The following is an 18,644-nucleotide window of genomic DNA, read 5'->3' on the forward strand; positions in this document are numbered from 1 at the left end:
GCACAAGTGTTTTGCAAAAAAACATGAACATGTTCCACTAATGTACATATACCTAACACATTTTTTATGTGAGTACATAGTAGTTAATAGAGCTGCACGATTAATCGCTAAAATATCGCAATCTCGATTAAAACATATACGCAATCTCATTCCAAAATGACAACGATTGAAAGTAACGTAATGCTTCAAATAATGATTGTATCGATTACATCGTTACATGTCACTGTTAAAAAAAAATATTTGTCATTGAATTATTGATTCAAGAGATTTGATCAAAAACGCTGATTCATCCAATAATGAAACAAGTTAAATATTTTTGAGGGAGTAATTGAATCATTCACTCAATTCAGATGAATTAAACATTTTAACTAAACTGCAGCAAGTAACATTTTGTCAGAACTTCTAATTACATGTTATTTTGTTTAGTTGTCTGTTCTGAATTGTGGGAGAATAGTGATCTCTGAAACAAACAAAAAAATTGTGATTCTCAGTTTATCTAGAATCATGCTTTACTTATGATGGTGGCATCTAAAATTATTTTGAAATTATCTTGAAAATAACTTAAATTGAAAAGCATATTTAACTTAAAAACTAACATTTTAGAACAATAATTAAATAAAAAAAAAATAATAGACAATCTTAGCTTAAATGCATTATTTATCTGAAGTAATGGGTTTTTTTTGTTTTTTTGCTGGGTCCAAAAACCAGTCAGTATCTGGTGTGACCACCATTTGCCTCACGCAGTGCAACACATCTCCTTCGCATAGAGTTGATCAGGTTGTTGATTGTGGCCTGTGGAATGTTGGCCCACTCCTCTTCAATGGCTGTGCGAAGTTGCTGGATATTGGCAGGACCTGGAACACGCTGTCGTATACGCCGATCCAGAGCATCCCAAACATGCTCAATGGGTGACATGTCCGGTGAGTATGCTGGCCATGCAAGAAATGGGATGTTTTCAGCTTCCAGGAATTGTGTATAGATCCTTGCAACATGGGGCCGTGCATTATCATGCTGCAACATGAGGTGATGGTCGTGGATGAATGACACAACAATGGCCCTCAGGATCTCGTCACGGTATCTCTGTGCATTCAAAATGCCATCAATAAAATGCACCTGTGTTGGTGGTCCATAACATACGCCTGCGCATACCATAACCCCAACGCCACCATGGGCCACTCGATCCACAACGTTGACATCAGCAAACCGCTCACCCATACAATGCCGTACACGCTGTCTGCCATCTGCCCTGTACAGGGATGTGCCCTGTAAGATGCTGGATGTGGAGGTCCTGGGCTGGTGTGGTTACACGTGGTCTGCGGTTGTGAGGCCGGTTGGATGTACTGCCAAATTCTCTGAAACGTCTTTGGAGACGGCTTATGATAGAGAAATGAACATTCAATTAACGGGCAACAGCTCTGGTGGACATTCCTGCAGTCAGCATGACAATTGCACGCTCCCTCAAAACTTGCGACATCTGTGGTATTTTGCTGTGTGATAAAACTGCTCTCCCACTAAAACTGAGTGCACACCTGTGCCTAAGGCACACCTGTGCAATAATCATGCTGTCTAATCAGCATCTTGATATGCCACACCTGTGAGGTGGATGGATTATCTCGGCAAAGGAGAAGTGCTCACTAACACAGATTTAGACAGATTTGTTAACAATATTTGAGAGAAATAGGCCTTTTGTGTACATAGAAAAAGTCTTAGATCTTTGAGTTCAGCTCATGAAAAATGGGAGCAAAAACAAAAGTGTTGCGTTTATAATTTTGTTCAGTGTATATTCTATATATCGGGACATTTATTGCATTTGCATCACCTGACTTCCTGGAAGCACCAAGTGACTTTTGCAACTAATTTTACATTGAATAGGCTTCTACTTGGATGCCTGTATTAGCTTTTGCCTATGCTAGCTACATTACATTTTTAAATACAATAAATAATTTATAGCTATTTTTACCCGTATATGAGAGAGATCTACAATCCTTTCCACTGCCACAAGGATCAGTTGGGCTCCTCTGGATGATGCATGATCATCTTTACTGTTATTACCTTGTCAGTTCATAATTAAAAACTCATGTTAGTTGTGCCACCCTGACCCTGCCATTTGAGAATATACAAATTCCCGGACAACAATTTTTCAATTGTCTCAACAGCTTTAAAAATACTTATATTTATATATATTGTATAATTAATATAATTATAATATAATTATATGAAAGGTTTTAAACTTAAAATTATGCCACAATATTTTATTTTGAATTTCTTATCATTAAAACTCTGTTTTAAATAGTTTTCTTAGTCTTTTCATTTGTTCGGACAGTTAAATGTAGTGAGAATTAACTAAATAAGTTTTATGGAATAAACTGATGCATGTCATTAATTTATCAAATTATTTTAAAAAGAAATAATGCACTTGGACACAAAAATAAGCACGTCATGTCATTCACCCATATACAATAAAATGTAAACCAAAAAGAAAAAAGGAAATTGTTACTAAGCAAATGCTAAGTTGTTCAAATTGAAGACTGGTTACTTCAAAAGGTTAATTTATAATTGCTAGGGTGTTCTGAGTGCTTTAGCATGTTACTATATTCAGCACTATGCTATGTAGATGCTTTATTTTTTGTTTTGTTTATTTTTGTAGTTTTTTATCATGTAGTTTCTTTTTTTCTTTCAGACATTTTATTGTCCCTCAGGTTTAAATTATAATTCAGAATGCATAATTCATACATAGCACCCTTCTCTTCAAAAAGCTGCCAGATTTGTATAATTCATGTGTGACACAAATGCATCAAGTTACCTGCAGAAGTGCAATATTTAAAGACAGAGACTTGTTCATATCCCTAACACCAGATATGAGCAACAGTAATAGAAATGCTTTCCTAATAGCAAGCACTTAAAACCCAGCAATAGTTCATTTGTGATCATCAAAGCAAGAAGACTCCCTATCTGTCATTATGTTTAGTTTTGCTTTGAGAACATTCGCGTTTATGCTTTATTTAGTGTCTGCACTACTAAGTGTTTAATTATTTTGGCAGATGTGTCTGATGAGGAAGACACATAGAAATTGTCAATAACATCATCCGTGAAGAGAAGAGAGCAAGTGCGAGAGCTGCAAGATGAATTTCATAAACAGAGGATGAGAGTATTAATATCTGGAGGATTACGAAAAGAGGTATAAAATGGGATTGCCAGGATTTTCATACTTTCTGCAACATGGCAGATCGTCCTCACTCGACATCAAAAAGAGAATTGAGGGGCAAAATTCATCAGCTTGGAAACTAGGATGGCAGCGCTTACTCATCAGTGAGATTAGCAAAGAACACAAGACTGCTGCAGAACTGATACACTTGTAATGACAGACAGCAGGTGTATTGCCCGCAGGAAATGATTGGATGATGGCAATGCCAATACTGATTTCACCTAATCACACATAAGACTTAAGCAGACAACTTAAACCGGCTACTTTAAGGTCAACATGAAGCGGCATTCGCAACCCATTTGACTTTCATAATGTGCTGTATTTCCAAGCGAAACAGAATATTCAACAAGAGACTTGATTTTATCCATCAAGAATTGATTGGATCGTGAACAGTAGGCGTTAGATAACAGATCGGAGCCAGACGTGAATGTGAGTTTGATTCGGTCCAGCTTCATATCCCACTCCCACCTCATCTGTTGCTGAGCGACAACTGCAAACTACAGCCTACACAAGCATTACAGTGATCAACACTTCACTGACCGCTGCCTGCATCATCCCAGATGTATAGGACGGATCTCAAAGACTGCAAACTACAGCCAGATAGACCCTATATAAGCCAAGCACGTTGCTGACCACTGCCTTCTGCCGCCTTTGTTTCAGTCGTAGGATGGATTTCAAAAGACTATGCATCAGCACAGGACTGCCAACTACAGCCTATATCAGCCAGACTGTGAAGGAACACTATACCTGCATCAACTACTGTTATATCTTTAGTGTGTAATATTGCTGTTTGAGAATGAAAAAGGCCTGCAAAGTACAAAATCACTCCAAAGGGAGTTCTTCTCTATATCAGTAAGTGCTGTTTCTGAAACCCTCAAATGCCTCGATTGTAGTCTTGAGTTTTCTTCTGGGAACGAACACATCACAATATTTCTCATTCAATTCCTGTGCGAGGCATTTGCAAAACAAAACAGTAATATGGTGAAATATTATTACAATTTAAAAAGCTGAATTTTCAGCATCATTACTCCAGTCTTCGATGTTTCATGATCCTTCAGAAATCATTCTAATATGATGATTTGCTGCTCAATTATTATTGGTCATCTATTATTAATAATGGTTCTTATTAAGTTTTTGCCGCTTAATATTTATAAGGATTTTAAGATTCTTTGATGAATAATTTCAAAATAACAGTATTTGAAATAGAAATCTTTTGTAACATTACTTACCCCAAACTTTTGAATGGAAGAGTATCACGGTTTCCACATTGATAATAATGTTTATTGAGCATTAAATCATCATATTAGAATGATTTCTGATGGATCATGTGACACTGAAGACTGGAGTAATGATGATGAAAATTCAGCTTTGATCACAGGAATAAATTACATTTTAAAATATATTCAAATAGACAAGTTATTTTAAATATGAATGTTTTACAGTATATATATGATCAAATAAATGCTACCTTGGTGGGCATAAGAGAAATTAACCCAAACTTTTTAATCGGTAGTGCACGTTCACTCAATGCTAAGTACATACAATATGCTAAATGAGCGTGGCTTCCCTTCACTACCTAAACATCTTTACTTTTTACAATAATCACTTCGGGCTTGCTCACTGGGGGATTAAGAACATTCATGTAAAGCTGTTTTAAGGCATTATGGATTGTGTCTTTCTTCAAATAAAGATTGTAGAGGACACCGACACCCAATTTCTGAGAGCTTCTTATTGCATATAACTACTGCAATTATTGCTATAGCCTCATGTACATTTACTACTGGCAAGATTTCAGAAAGTCTACTTTAGCTACAATAATTGGCTAAAACAATGGTTAAACAGTTATTTGGCCATAAATCGTTAAATATTTTCTCCACCAGTGCAACCTAGCTATTGTCATCTGAAAAGAAAAGCAATTTCAAGGTGTTGAGCTAATCTTTACATACATAAGATTATAAAGAAAATAAATGGAGCAATTCCAAGAGGGTCCTCACACCATCGGTGCTCGGGCCCTAAAAATTCTTTCTTTTTTCTTTTGTAAGAAAGATAAAAAAAGACCAAGTAATGTGTATTTTAATTTTGGCTGACTTACAGTCACTTTAAAGTATAACATGAAGCTGGTCACTTCTTCCTCTTTATCTGATTACAGTTTCTCTCAGATGTGATTAAATGGAAAATCCACGTTCTTTTGGATGGTCGTCATAGAATATAACCCATAAGTGCACAGACTGATCATGTTTCATGCGTGGTCACAGTTTTGTGTGTGTGTGTGTGTGTGTGTGTGTGTGTGTGAGAGAGAGACTACTTGTGTCTTAAACATTTCAAAAACAAAAATCTAATCAGTTTAACCTATCAAATTTAAATCCTGCATATGAAACCAGTGTCTTGAGTGACTTATTAAACATAATAAATCTTGCATTATATGAGACATTGCATGGTAGAAATCATGACAAAAAAAAGCACATGATAAAAATACTGCACTTATATTTTGCATAGGCTTTGATGCAGGTTATAACAGCTGTACTGCTACTGTGAGTGTGACGTTGGTTTCTCAACTGCTGTAGATATTATGCCCTGTGGAGGGTTTCAGGATCACATGGAATAGGTCCACAAACAGACAAGTGAAGTGGTTCGGGTGGGCCGAGAAACCTGAGTGAAATCACACATCTGTCATTTCATCCTCCAAATCATCTCCCTCCGTTTCGCCTTCTCCTTCCACTTCCTCCTCATCCTCTGATGTCATATCTGCATCATCCATCTGGGACATGCATTTCTGACAGGAACAGATGAATAAATAATTCTCCCTGAAAATGAGAGGGGAAAATGGTGTAATTTATCATTTAAAAAGGCTAAATTAAGACAAATTACAATTCTGTCACTATTTACTCACACTCATGTCCTTCCAAACCCGTATGGAGTGCAACCGCCCCTTTTTCATTGCTACTGGTTTCGGAAGTATTTTTTACATTAATTTTTCCCATAGGGATTTTATAAAAGTCTTCATTAAAGAGTTATAAGCCGTGAACCAAGCCAATCAGCAACGAGGTGAATCCCAACACTACAAACTTTGGTTTGAAGCAAAAAAGGTTTTTAAAATTGGACAAAAAGGACAAAGGTAACTTAACGGCTTTTGTGAGGGAAAGAACTACAATCCCATGAAGCATTGCGAACACTAACAGCATGATCGAATTAAAAACAGAACAGAAATATAAAACTATTCATTTACATTTACAAATGTTGATTTTATATGTACTGAGTGAGTGCGTGTGTCTCGTTCCCCTTCTAAGGGAACCATGATTACATTCATAACCGGAGACTATTTTCACCAGGAATTCCATTGTTAAACATGATTATTTTAAAAATACACTGAAAAAAATGCGGGCAAACGGCTTCAATAGAAGCAAATACCATGGATCAACAACCTCATAGCTCACAGTAAGGTTGTCTTTAAAGGTTTAAGTTACCGTTAAAAAAAAACAATTTCCCTATGGAGAAAATTAATGGAGTTTTTACTTCCGGAACCCGAGTGTTGCAGTTCTATTAGCTTAAAAAAATAAATGTTTTGTGGTTTGACTGAAAATATAAAAATTGTTATTCAGCTTTGTATTCCAAGTCTTCTGAAGTCATACAACACTTTTGTGTGAGGACAACTAGGTAAGTAGTAAAGGCCCCGATATACTTCAAGCGAAATCGAAGAAAGAACTGGTGTGACACCTCGAACAAAATCAGGCCAAACTAAAGTTCGTTTGCTACTGACAAACAGTTTGTTTGCAAACACTAAATGCTGATTGATTGCAACACATAATTAATTTAATTGGCTCAATGAACAGTAGACTGAAAACACAGGTGCAACCAATCATGAAAAAGGACATTCAAGGTAGCTAATTGTTAGTTGTGTTTCTCTTTGATTCTCTACTGGAAAGTAGCAACATGGAAAACTCAAAAGAACTCTCTAATGACTTAAAAACAAAAAGTTATCACAAAGGTTTAAGGTCTCTGTCTCCACAGTCAGAAATATAGTTAGAAAATGGAGGGCCACAGGAACAGTCCTTGTGAAGGAAAGATGTGGTAGGCCAAGAAAAATATCTGAAAGGCAAAGGTGAAGAATAGTTAAAATGGTCACAGACAAACCACAGACCACCTCCAAGGAGCTCCAAGAACATCTTGCTCCTGATGGTGTCATTGTACATCGTTCCACTGTCCAGCGCACTTTGCACAAGGAACAGCTCAATGGAAGGGTGATGCGGAAAAAGCCTTTTGAGGTATGCAAAGGCTCATCTGGACAAGCCAGAAATATTTTGGAATAATGTGCTGTGGACAGATGAAACTAAGATAGGGTTATTTGGTCACAACCAGAAGCACTTTGTTTGGCGGGATAAAAGAACACCGCGTTCCAGAAAAACCTGCTCCCAACTGTAAAATTTGGTGGAGGGTCCATAATGCTATGGGGCTCTGTGGCAAGCACAGGTACTGGAAACCAAATTCTGAAGAACAATGTACAAGAATCAGTCAAGAAGTAGAAGTTACGCAGGGGTTGGTTGTTTCAGCAGGACAATGATCCAAAGCATTGTTCCAAATCTACCAAGGAATTCATGCACAGACACAGATACAATGTTCTAGAATGGCCATCACAGTCCCCAGACTCGAACATCATCGAAAATCTATGGAATGATTTGAAGCGGGCTGTCCACACTCGGAAACCATCAAACCTGACTGAACTGGAGACATTTTGCAAGGAAGAAAGAAAAAAAATTCCTGCAACCAGAATTCAGGGACTTATCAGTGGCTATAAGAAGCGACTACAGGCTGTTATTTCAGCAAAAGGAGGCAATACTAAATATTGATGTGGTAATTCCAATGGGGTGCCCAAATTTTTTGGACCAGTCTGTTTTTGTTATGACTCGCATTGTGTGGTTTCTGTTGATTCAATAAATGTTATTTCAGAACTGAAATCTTACTGTTTCCATAAGGTATAAATTATATCCAAATGAAGTTGCTGCTTCGAAAGCCCAGCAGATTATAAACTGAAATGTTGATAATTATCAGGGATGCCCAAACTTTTGCATAAAACTATATATATATATATATAGGCCTAGACACTGTGTATATCTTTCAAACTCAAGTGTTTAGACCACATATATTTCTTAATTCCAATGCACCAGAATACATTGAAGATCTACCCTATTGGGGCTTTCATTCTACCCTTATTCCATAATAAATGAAGATAAAAAAATATCCATCGTACCGGTATATCCGTGTCTAATATTGACTTCACAGGCAAGAAGTTCAGCAGTTCTTTTCAAGGTGAAGTCAGGCTTTTTTCACAGGAATAAAGTGAATATAGATTAAGTGGGATTTCCAAACAAACCCTCATTGGTCATCCAGGCGGTATAGCTGCTGCGATTGACAGGTAACTGATCAATAGAAGAGCAGGGGCTCAACAGCAAGTCAACAGCCCCTGTGGTTATCCAGGCCGAGAGCTGCTGCCAGAGACCAAGGCCATTGATCCTCTCTGGAGGTAGACTCAGCTGGGCAGTTTCACAGAGAATGCTTAAACAAGGGATTGCATTCGTTTACCTCAAGATCTTGTGCCGGCTATGACGACTCCTGTCTCTCTGGCAGCAGTCCAGGTAGCTGATACAGATTTCCTACAGAAAGAACGAGAGAAATTCATGAGATGATCAACAACTCAGCAACTCTTATTTGTTTTTATTTATTTGTTTATTCTGCAGTTATGTTATAACTCAGAATTGCGTTATACAGAAGAATGGTTTTCTGTTTTATAAATTGGCCAAAGCCATGAAATTACTCTGTGGGAGTAATCACTCTCATAATGTTTCACAGTGGTGTTACTTATTTACAATGGAAAATATAACCTTTTTTTTTTTTTTAAGTAAACAAACAATTACATTTTCTATATGCTCACTAACAATTTTTTAAATTTTGGTCACTACCAGACCAAAATGTAAATCATTATTCATAGCATTCATTTTTTCTCTTTTGTCTGTTTTGGAGGCTGACAGACCATCAATACGCAGTCAATGTATGGAAATACACTCAATACTGTTTTCTATTTTAATATATAATGCCATTTATATATATATATATATATATATATATATATATATATATATATATATATATAATGCCATCCTGTGACGTCAAAGCTGAATTTCCAGCATCATTACTCCAGTCTTCAGTGTCACAAGATCCTTCAGAAATCATTCTAATATGATTTGCTGCTCAAGAAACATTTCTTATTATTATCAATGTTGAAAACAGTTGTGCTGCTTAAAATTGTTGTAAAAACAGTTCATTTGTTTGAAATAGAAATCATTTGTAACATTATAAAATGTCTTTGTCACTTTTGATCAATTTAATGCATCCTTGTTGAATAAAACTTAACTCCTTTCAACTTCTGAATGGTAGTTAGACCCCCCCCCCCAAAAAAAAAAAGGTTTGGAATGACATGACAAACATTTTTCCCCCATTTAATTCTACTTCCTAGCAAATCCACATCCTGTTTACTACCTTAATGAGCATTCTCAATATAATTCTGATTCTGTGCACAAATCCGCTTTGCTATAAGGCAAAACATGATGAGAAAAAACGGTCACTGTGTCAGAAAACAAAGGTAAAACAAATTTGGCTTTAGGTAACCCTATAAAAATTCATAAAGCTCTACAATGTGAATTCATTACTAAAAGCTATAAAAAATTCATGATGAGCTGTCATCCACTGGCTAATATGATTCAGATAAACAAACCTATGAAATAAATCTGTGCGATGTTCTACCTCTCCAGCACGAAGGCAGGCAGAATCAGATGTAGGCCTTTTCAATCTAACTGACAAGCTGCCAAAACTGCTCCAATCTTCAGAGTCTAGACTGTAATTCCTACCGACAATGAAACACTCAAGGCTTTAGAATATTACGACCCTCCCTCCGAGCATCAGCTTAGCAACTATTATCCAACATCCTCCTCTGACCTCTCCAGGGCTGATGTCACTGAGTGCGCTGAGGTGAAGGAGGAAGTTGTTGTCGGGGAAAGACGCCTCCGTGTTGGGAACGCAGCTGTGATTACCTGTACAACAACGGAAACGGTAATAAATCATCACTTCTTTTAGTAGAGCAAGAAGACAGGCCTCATTTGTTAAGCTGACCTGATTTTTGCTACTCAAAGTCAACTTCTACTGTATGTGAAATTATCACAGCTGTGCAAACTGAAAGACATGCCAATATGAATAAAGACAATTCTCACAAGAGCTTTGCAGCAGGAAAAGTCCAGAGCCTTCGCAGTTGAGGAAATCACCGGTTTCTGTAACAGAAAAAAATAAAAAGATCTATGAAAGCCGTTCATCTTTTGGATTTATTTCACACTTTTGCCCAAAACAATAATATTTTACACAGATCGATGGCCGTCTAAGTGGTAAAATGTGTGTCTGTCTCAGCTGCGCTTGAGGAAGTAGATGTCAAACGCAGAGATGGGTAAAATCTTTGCAGGTGTACAGATCAATGTGTGAGCAAGTGTGTGAGGATCTAAGCACTAGAAACAGGTGGGAGACTGAGAGAAAAATGACCTTTGTCGATGTCCTTGTACAACTGGTCGATAAAAGCATCCAGTTGCTCCCTCTGCTGGCTGGGAAGCTCCAGTGCATCGCACGCATGAACCCACTGACTCAGAGAACTACAGACACACGTCAGATCAGAATCGCTTGAGGAACATTATTCTGCTGGATACATCTCTCTAGGGTAAAATACTGATTGTTTGTATCGAGTGGTTTACCTGGTGCCAATACCCTGACCGTTGGTCCCAACGAGCGAAAACAGAGAGCGAAATCCTTCTGGAGAGAACCACTATATACACAAACAAAGTTAATTTTACAAATATCTGCCCTATCCTTCATTCCTGTTAAGAGTATAACAGACCCACTGAATTAAGTAGTGACACACAGATACTCGAATATGCTTGGCGACTACATAATGTCTATCATTAGACATTGGCTTATAAATTAAGAATTGAGATTTCACTTGCCAGTGTTTGAGATGCATAGTAACGGTATACTGTGCAACCCTAGTGTTTATTGTTAGTAGTAGTAGAGTTATTAGTAGTATTATTATCTTAACAGATTTACAGAAACACTGAATGACCAACGTCTCAAGCACCACCAGCTCTAAGTTCTGTTAAAATGACAAATATGCATTCATACATTTTCATTCATACATGGTCTAGTTCTAATTAAGTTTGACTGATGTTAAAAGTGTAGTTCTTTTGCTTTCAGATCATATCACATATGAATAAAGTAAAACTGTGCCATTTTATGAAGATAAGCTGATTTGAGGGACTACATACATGCATACATACAGTACATACAGACACACACCACTCGCACGGTCTTGTCTCGGTCTCGACTGCATTTGTACTCGATCTTGTCTTGGTCTCAGACTAAAAAGACTCGGGATTTTATCTCAAGATCGGTCAATCCCACAACCGCGAGCGAAGACATCACTAAATTGCCAATGCATTGTCTGATTCATTTGTTAACATCATCAATGTGATTTGAAGTAAAACGTACTGCTCAAAACGCAATCAATAACTTCTTTCTAATTTGATTTCTTTTGATACTGTGCTGCTGGGCTCAAAATCAATGGAGGATTGTCTAAAAAAATTATACAGGATATAATTAAGCAAAATCACAAGAGGAATTGAGCTTTTTTCGTGAATATGAGCACGAATGCAAATGTGATATTGATTTTAAACAAACGTTCAATAAAAAAATAAGTTAAGACTCATTTTAAGTTTTTGCTAATTCGGCAACGTGTTTCGTTATGTTAATCAGCTGCTTTGAACAAATCAGTTGAATAAATTATTCCGTCAAATAATGTTAATGTTTTAATATTAAATTAATCTGAACATTATTTATGCAGGTGTAATTGTACCAATTCAGATGCTACTTCTGTGCAACCTCTGCAACATAAAGATGAATTTTATGGTTAGTGATTTCATTGGAAACAGCTAGATAGTGTCTTATTGTATTTATTGATTAAATATAAGATATTTCTCATCTTTTAGATGAATTTAAGGAGTGCTGGTCTGGTCTTGGTCTTGACTCGGTCTCGCCCTGCCTTGGTCTCAACCCCACAAAGTCTTGTTCTTGTCTTGGTCTCGAATTGGTCTCAGTTTAGGTGGTCTTGACTACAACACTAATGTCTGGCAAATAAACTAAAAAAATATACTAGTCAATGGCGATTCTATTGCCAAGGAGTGCGTAGTTTAATTTTTGTATGACCCTTTTGCTTTTTATTAAATTATAGACAGACAGACAGACAGAGACGATGGCTGACCTGGCTGAGACGATCTTCGTACAGTGCTGTGGAAAACAAATTACGCAGCAAGGCCAGCTGTCCCTAATGAAAGGAACAACACTGTATTTTGGGGCATTTTTCCTGGTAACACTTCATTTTATGGTGACTTTACATGTTACTAGATGTACTTACTATAGTAGTAATAGTAAATCATGCATAATTACAAGTAACCAACCCTAAACTAAAACCGTAACTCTATAGTAAGTACATGTAGTTAATTAATATTACTCAGCACTTATTTGAGTAAGTACAATGTTACTACATCACCTTAAAATAAAGTGTAACCAAAAACTCAAACTTCTGAATAGGCAAACTTGATGACGCAGAGTGAAGCATTTGTAACGTACAAAAAAAGATGATGGACTTTCTATTTACCTTAAACTTCTCTCCCAACAATTTATGAACTATTTCCTCCTCTTCATTTGCTGTACGACTACAAAAATGATTGAACAACCTCTGCCAGCGTCCCTTATCTTGAGCCTGAAACAGCAACAAAAGCAGTTTTTGCTTGTTAGAAGTTATTTCATACTTACTAACATTTAATCTAGGCAAATAATCCTCTTAGACACTTTATTCAAACCAATAAATAGAAGAAAATAACCTGCTTAATGGTGGCCACCATCCTTGCCATGATCATGATACTGGAGGTTTCAGGAGGGTAGTGCACACTCCTGGATAATATGGAAAAACAATTTAATGCAAGAGCAGAGTCATATATTTCAAGGTTAGCATGCTAAAGAATGCCTATGCACCAACAGCCTTCAAACCAAAAGCAATCAATTACTGACAAAGCAAGGACTCTAATGTTCTGCATAATACTTTCAGTATAGACCTTATGCGCCAGAGAAACAAGCGCTCAGCCATCTTTTGAATCTTGTGTTTGAACTTCCATTTTGCGGTCGCTCTGTATATTTCTATGGCATCGCTGTCGAAGAGTAATTAGCTGGGGAAGTGGATTTACTTAATGTAGAGCTAAGTTATCATAAGCATTGTAATGTTTAAAGCAGATGACATAAATGTCAGTGGAAGATTTTTAAAAAATGAAATCCTTAAGATCTTGTGGAAATACAAACCAGAAGACAGTACACAACGAGCGCAGCGCTGAAAAGAGACAGGGCTACATAAGGTCTATAAGGGCACTCATAAGTAGTCTATATGAGTGAGTATTTACTTCCATGCGTCCTGCAGCTTGTTGACTGGGTGATCCGGATCATCATGTGAAGGGCCAAGACACAGGACCTTGTGGTATTGCTCCCATGCAGCCTGTCGGCACTCAGTACCGCAGTACATCACCTGAAGGGAACGCATATGAAGACCATTCAGGGATGAGTCACAAACAAACCCTGCTTTATAAAAACACATTGGTAGGATCTGTTTAAAGTACTTGTGTTTAATTGCTAAATTATTGTTTTGAGGGATTTGTACTTTACTCAAGTACTATTGAAAATGAAAACTTGTTCTCTAAAATATTCTACAGATCATCATGACTTAAAAATGTCCTTGTGCTCCATAGTGTTTAATAAAAAACAGCCAATAAAATCTTTGTCAATAACTGGTCAGTTATGCTCAGCCTGCCTTGTGAAGACACACATCATCAGCCATCAAAGGCTTTCATCTAAAGCTAAATATTTTAACCCTATAAAGCCAACATTATCATATCTGATGCATGACATTCTAAGGCCTCTAAATTATCAGTTGTACACAAAACCTGTTGTACACAATCTATAAGACTAATAGTTCATACTTTTTATTAGCAAGTAAAAGCCCTTTAAGTGTAATTGTAAAAATGTCCATATTCAGGTTGTGGTGCATGTGTCTTTCTACTGTGAAATCTTTACTGCATAAAACTAAGAATAACTTTTATATTGTTAGTAATATTTCAAGATGAACATTTACCGGAATGAAGTAACATAAGTTTACTTGATTATCCATACAAACACAAAAAAAAAAAAAAAGAAGAAGAATTATGTTAAATTGTGATTCAATCAAATATGATAAATCAGGCTTTTGAGCAGTGTTGGCTAAGATACTCTAAAACATAATTGATTTTTAGCTACTAATTACATCTTCAACAGTGTAACTAGATTACTATACTAATTACTCTCTCTAAAAAGTATTGGAGTACTTATTCTAATCACTTTCTCAATCCCATATCAACCTCGACCAGTTGAACAATGCCAGGACATGAAACTGCTCTTTTAATACTTTCAAATAAATCATATAAATTTGCATAAATTATTCTTGAACGGGTCAAAGTATTTAAAGGGAGACGGTTACCTTTAACATTCATTTAAACATTAGATGTTAAATTTTGATGTTAAATTCACTATTGTTTTATATAGAATTGTTCAATAATCAATACAGTATTTAATGCAATTACATCCAAAGTAACTGTAATTATGGTAAATTACAGAAAAATTAAGAGTAATCCCTTATTTTAAGGGAAGATAATGCATCACACCCAACACTGCTTTTGAGGAACATTTATTTGTTCATTTCTCAATGATCATTGTACTCATTTATTATATGTTTTGCTCCCACATTAAAACTACAAAGCATTTAAATACCATTTTACGAAGACATATTATTAGAAGTTGTAGCGTGACAACTGATATTTATATGCATTTTTTGTAAGTAGTCTACTCTAGAGTAATAAAGACCTCATCTCACTGATTTACATTATAAGAGTTCAGAACGTATATTATCTTCTTGCCATATGACTATCAGCAACTGCACCAAATTGCATATTTTTCACTCAGTATGGGCCTCTGAATAAAAGCATTTCTCCTCATATATGCTCAATATTCTCCTATACCATACTATATGAGCCATAAAAGCCTGATGTATAAAATACAATACAAAACGTAAAATACATATGCAGACTTTTTGATCTAAAGATTCAATTAAATATGTTTTTTTTCTGACTATTATTTCACATGTCAGGCTTTACAAGCTTAATAATATCACATAGTCTGTTTGTTATTAAGAATAAAAAATATTAAGCGAAATGTAATCATCTTATTCCGAATTATTAACCAGATTATGGGATTGACCTGGGTCAAACACTACAGATGGCATCAAGAATACATGGGAACATGTTAAGATCAAGTGTACCTGACACTGTGGGCAGGCCTGGTGTCGGTCAGGTCGCACCTTACACAGCTCAGGGTGAGGTAGACTCAGAGCTGGCAGACCACTCAACCTCCTGGCATTCTCCTCTGCTGTCTCCAGAGCACGCAGACAGTACTCACACGCTGAATACGGGAAGAAGAAAACACGCCAGGTACGGGGGACACATGAACAACCAAGGAAATGGTTACAAATACAGGGGCTGGACAAAGAAACTGAAACATTGGTCAATATATTGTTGTAGGATTAACACCAATATATATGCAGCCTGTTGGCCAATCTTCACTGATTTTATATTTCATCAGTAAGAGCAGAGTGTGAAGGTTGAAATAGCAGAGCAATAGCACAATAAATAGCAAAAATATTGCAATTCACACAACATAATGGGAGACAGAGTTCAAAAGAGGACACATTGTTGTTGTGTGTCTGTCTGTGACCAGGACCTCAAGTCTTTGTGTAGTATGGAGAGGTATGGTATCCTGGGTAATGTTGGCTGCCACCATGCTGGACCATGCTGCTCAGAGTGAAGCACGAGGTGGATCAGTGATGGTTTGGGCTGCAATATCATGGCCTTCCCTACTGTGCTTGATTCACTGCCAATAACTACTGAACCATTGTGGAAGACCATGTGCACCTAATGGTTCAAGCATTGTACCCTGAAGGGGGTGCCGTGTATCAGCATGATAATGCACCAATACACACTGCAAGACAAGTGACAGAATGGTTTGAAGACCATGAAAGTGAAGTTGAACATCTCCCATGGCCTGCACAGTCACAAGATCTAAATATTTTTGAGCCACTTTGGGGTGTTTTCGAGGAGCAAGTCAGAAAACATTTTCTTCCACCAGCATCTCATAGTGACCTGACCACTGTTGTGGAAAAGGAATGGCTCAAAATCGCTCTGGCCACTGTAAAGAATTTGTATCTGTCATTCCCAAGATGAACTGATGCTGTACTGGGGGCAAAAGGAGGACCTACACCATAGTATTCAATTATTGTGGACTAAAACTAGGTGTTTCAGTGTCATTGTCCACCCCCTGTATAGCCTTAGTTATATCCACAAAGCTGAATAATAGCTTGATGAGGTCATTCATCACCAATATATGATCAAGGACGTCTGGATAATTATAAGGCACTCACCTCTGTATTTGTACGAGGCATTCCACAAGAACTGAGATGAAACTAGAGGCTGCTCAATGAAAATAGTGTCACCCTTTTTGAACGATCTTTTGGCGAATAATCCTTTGCCCTGTGGAAATATAATTACAAAATACACATATTTAGCTGCTGCTGTCTGGAACATGAGATAGGAGAACCCCATTTAAAAGTGCATGTCCACATATATGTCCACACTTAAGAGAACATGAATATGATTATTTGTCACAGTTTGCATATTTTGGGTTTGTTGCAGGTTATGGCATAATAAACCGGCTGACATGGGAGGGGTGCGACCACCACAATCAAAGCTAAACCTCTTAAGAAAACATGACTGAACTGGATTATTAAATGAGGAGGCATCTCTATCATGGCACTACTGCTGCATACCTTGACATTATCGATAAATCGGACCTCCACGCAATTACTAGCTTTGGCAGGATCCACGCAGCGAGAAAACATGTCATCTACGGGGGCCGCCATGTTGGATATTTGCATATCAACCTCTGACCCCTCGGATTGACCAATAGTGTGCATGTGATCCATCTCCATTCACTGTCAACACTCGACTGATAGATTTATTCTGGAAGAAAATATCGCTCCTGCCTGTTATAAACATAAATGCTACGCTTAAAGGAGGAAGTATGTGCAGGTGCTTCTTGATAAAAACGTAGAAATGTGCCATTGGAAGGCGGGGCGAGTCAACTGGTAACGTCAAATTCGTGAATGAATCGTTCTTCTGAGTCGGATCCCGGGAGCGATATTTTTTTTCCCAGGATGGTAGGGGAAGACTCATGAATATTCATTAGGGAAGTCATCCCTGATTGGTCTTAACCCCAGTGACGGGTAGGTTTAGGGCGGGGTTAGGGGTAGGTCATCAGACCTCCCAATAGCGGGTAGGTTAGGGGTGGGGTTGGGGTAGGTCATCAGACCAATCAGGGATGACTTCCCTAATGAATATTTATGAGTCTTCCCCTACAATCCTGGGAAAAAAGCGAATATGTTTGGTTTACAACTTGAACATGATATAGTTATGAACAAACATACGAGCTGGTTTTAATGAATTAAGTTTTATCAAAACGTGCAAAACCTCTTTCAGAGTAATCTAAAATGAATAATGTAAATCTAAATTATACACTAAGGCTCAAAATCACTTGATATTTTACGAGCTGATCATGCCTGAAACAAATTGAACTGGAACACATAAATCTACTATAAACACCCTTGTTAATTCAACCTAATTGTACAGGGCCATATTTATGCATAAGCCTTGCACCGTCCTTCACCTTTCATAAGCGTGATTAAGGAAGGATAGTGTGTTTTAAATACAACTATGCTGCCATTGACTCATTTTCTTTGCAAGGATCAAATGATGAAGATGAAAATCACCCCATCCAAAAGACATCTTATGATGTCTCCAAGCTGGTTGACTTTCTTGGCTTCAATGTCTCTACGCCACCCAACATAAGAGATGTAAGTGTGCAGATACTCTAATTGTACATGAAACAAACAAAGAAATGCTTGTGTTTCCACATCATGATGCAGCTTGGTATGGTGAAACTTTAGCTACAAACAGAACGAAGATGATGCAACATCTACCACTGACATTCTCTTCAGGAAATGTAGAACATCTTGGGTACCGCGTCTCAATCAGCTCCCTAGATCGTGAATCAGTATATTGTGTACACAAAATCAGGCACTGGTGAGGACCCTGACTCACTACACATTGGGACAGTGATGGCTCTATTTCTGGCTATAGGCCTATGGCAACATCCTCGATGTACAACATCA

General features: G+C 37.2%; 1 protein-coding gene and 1 long non-coding RNA gene across 5 annotated transcripts in view; one reads left to right on the forward strand and one right to left on the reverse strand.

The window, feature by feature from the left end:
• LOC309504606 overlaps nucleotides 1-18,644 on the forward strand; it is a 384,924-nt gene that overhangs the window by 279,635 nt on the left and 86,645 nt on the right. The window lies entirely within an intron of this gene.
• Nucleotides 5,262-17,435, reverse strand: smyd5 (SMYD family member 5). Of its 4 annotated transcripts, none has more exons than XM_082177742.1 (13): nucleotides 17,244-17,427; nucleotides 16,839-16,947; nucleotides 15,684-15,823; nucleotides 13,741-13,862; nucleotides 13,171-13,240; nucleotides 12,945-13,049; nucleotides 12,549-12,611; nucleotides 10,990-11,060; nucleotides 10,784-10,890; nucleotides 10,465-10,521; nucleotides 10,193-10,287; nucleotides 8,783-8,853; nucleotides 5,262-6,009 (listed from the first exon to the last, which is right to left on the reverse strand). In XM_082177742.1, the coding sequence occupies exons 1-13, from the start codon at nucleotides 17,403-17,405 to the stop codon at nucleotides 5,865-5,867; spliced, it is 1,317 nt and encodes a 438-aa protein (XP_082033868.1). In that variant the 5' UTR covers nucleotides 17,406-17,427; the 3' UTR covers nucleotides 5,262-5,864. The 4 variants fall into 4 exon arrangements, 2 of the variants coding, with proteins under 2 accessions (XP_082033868.1, XP_082033869.1); XR_014208125.1 differs by having other exon boundaries at nucleotides 5,884-6,009; nucleotides 6,096-8,853; nucleotides 10,105-10,287; nucleotides 17,244-17,435; XR_014208126.1 differs by having other exon boundaries at nucleotides 5,884-6,009; nucleotides 6,096-8,853; nucleotides 17,244-17,428.

Source organism: Leuciscus leuciscus (assembly GCF_965113295.1).
Source record: "Leuciscus leuciscus genome assembly, chromosome: 8".
In the NCBI taxonomy this organism is placed as follows: domain Eukaryota; kingdom Metazoa; phylum Chordata; class Actinopteri; order Cypriniformes; family Leuciscidae; genus Leuciscus; species Leuciscus leuciscus.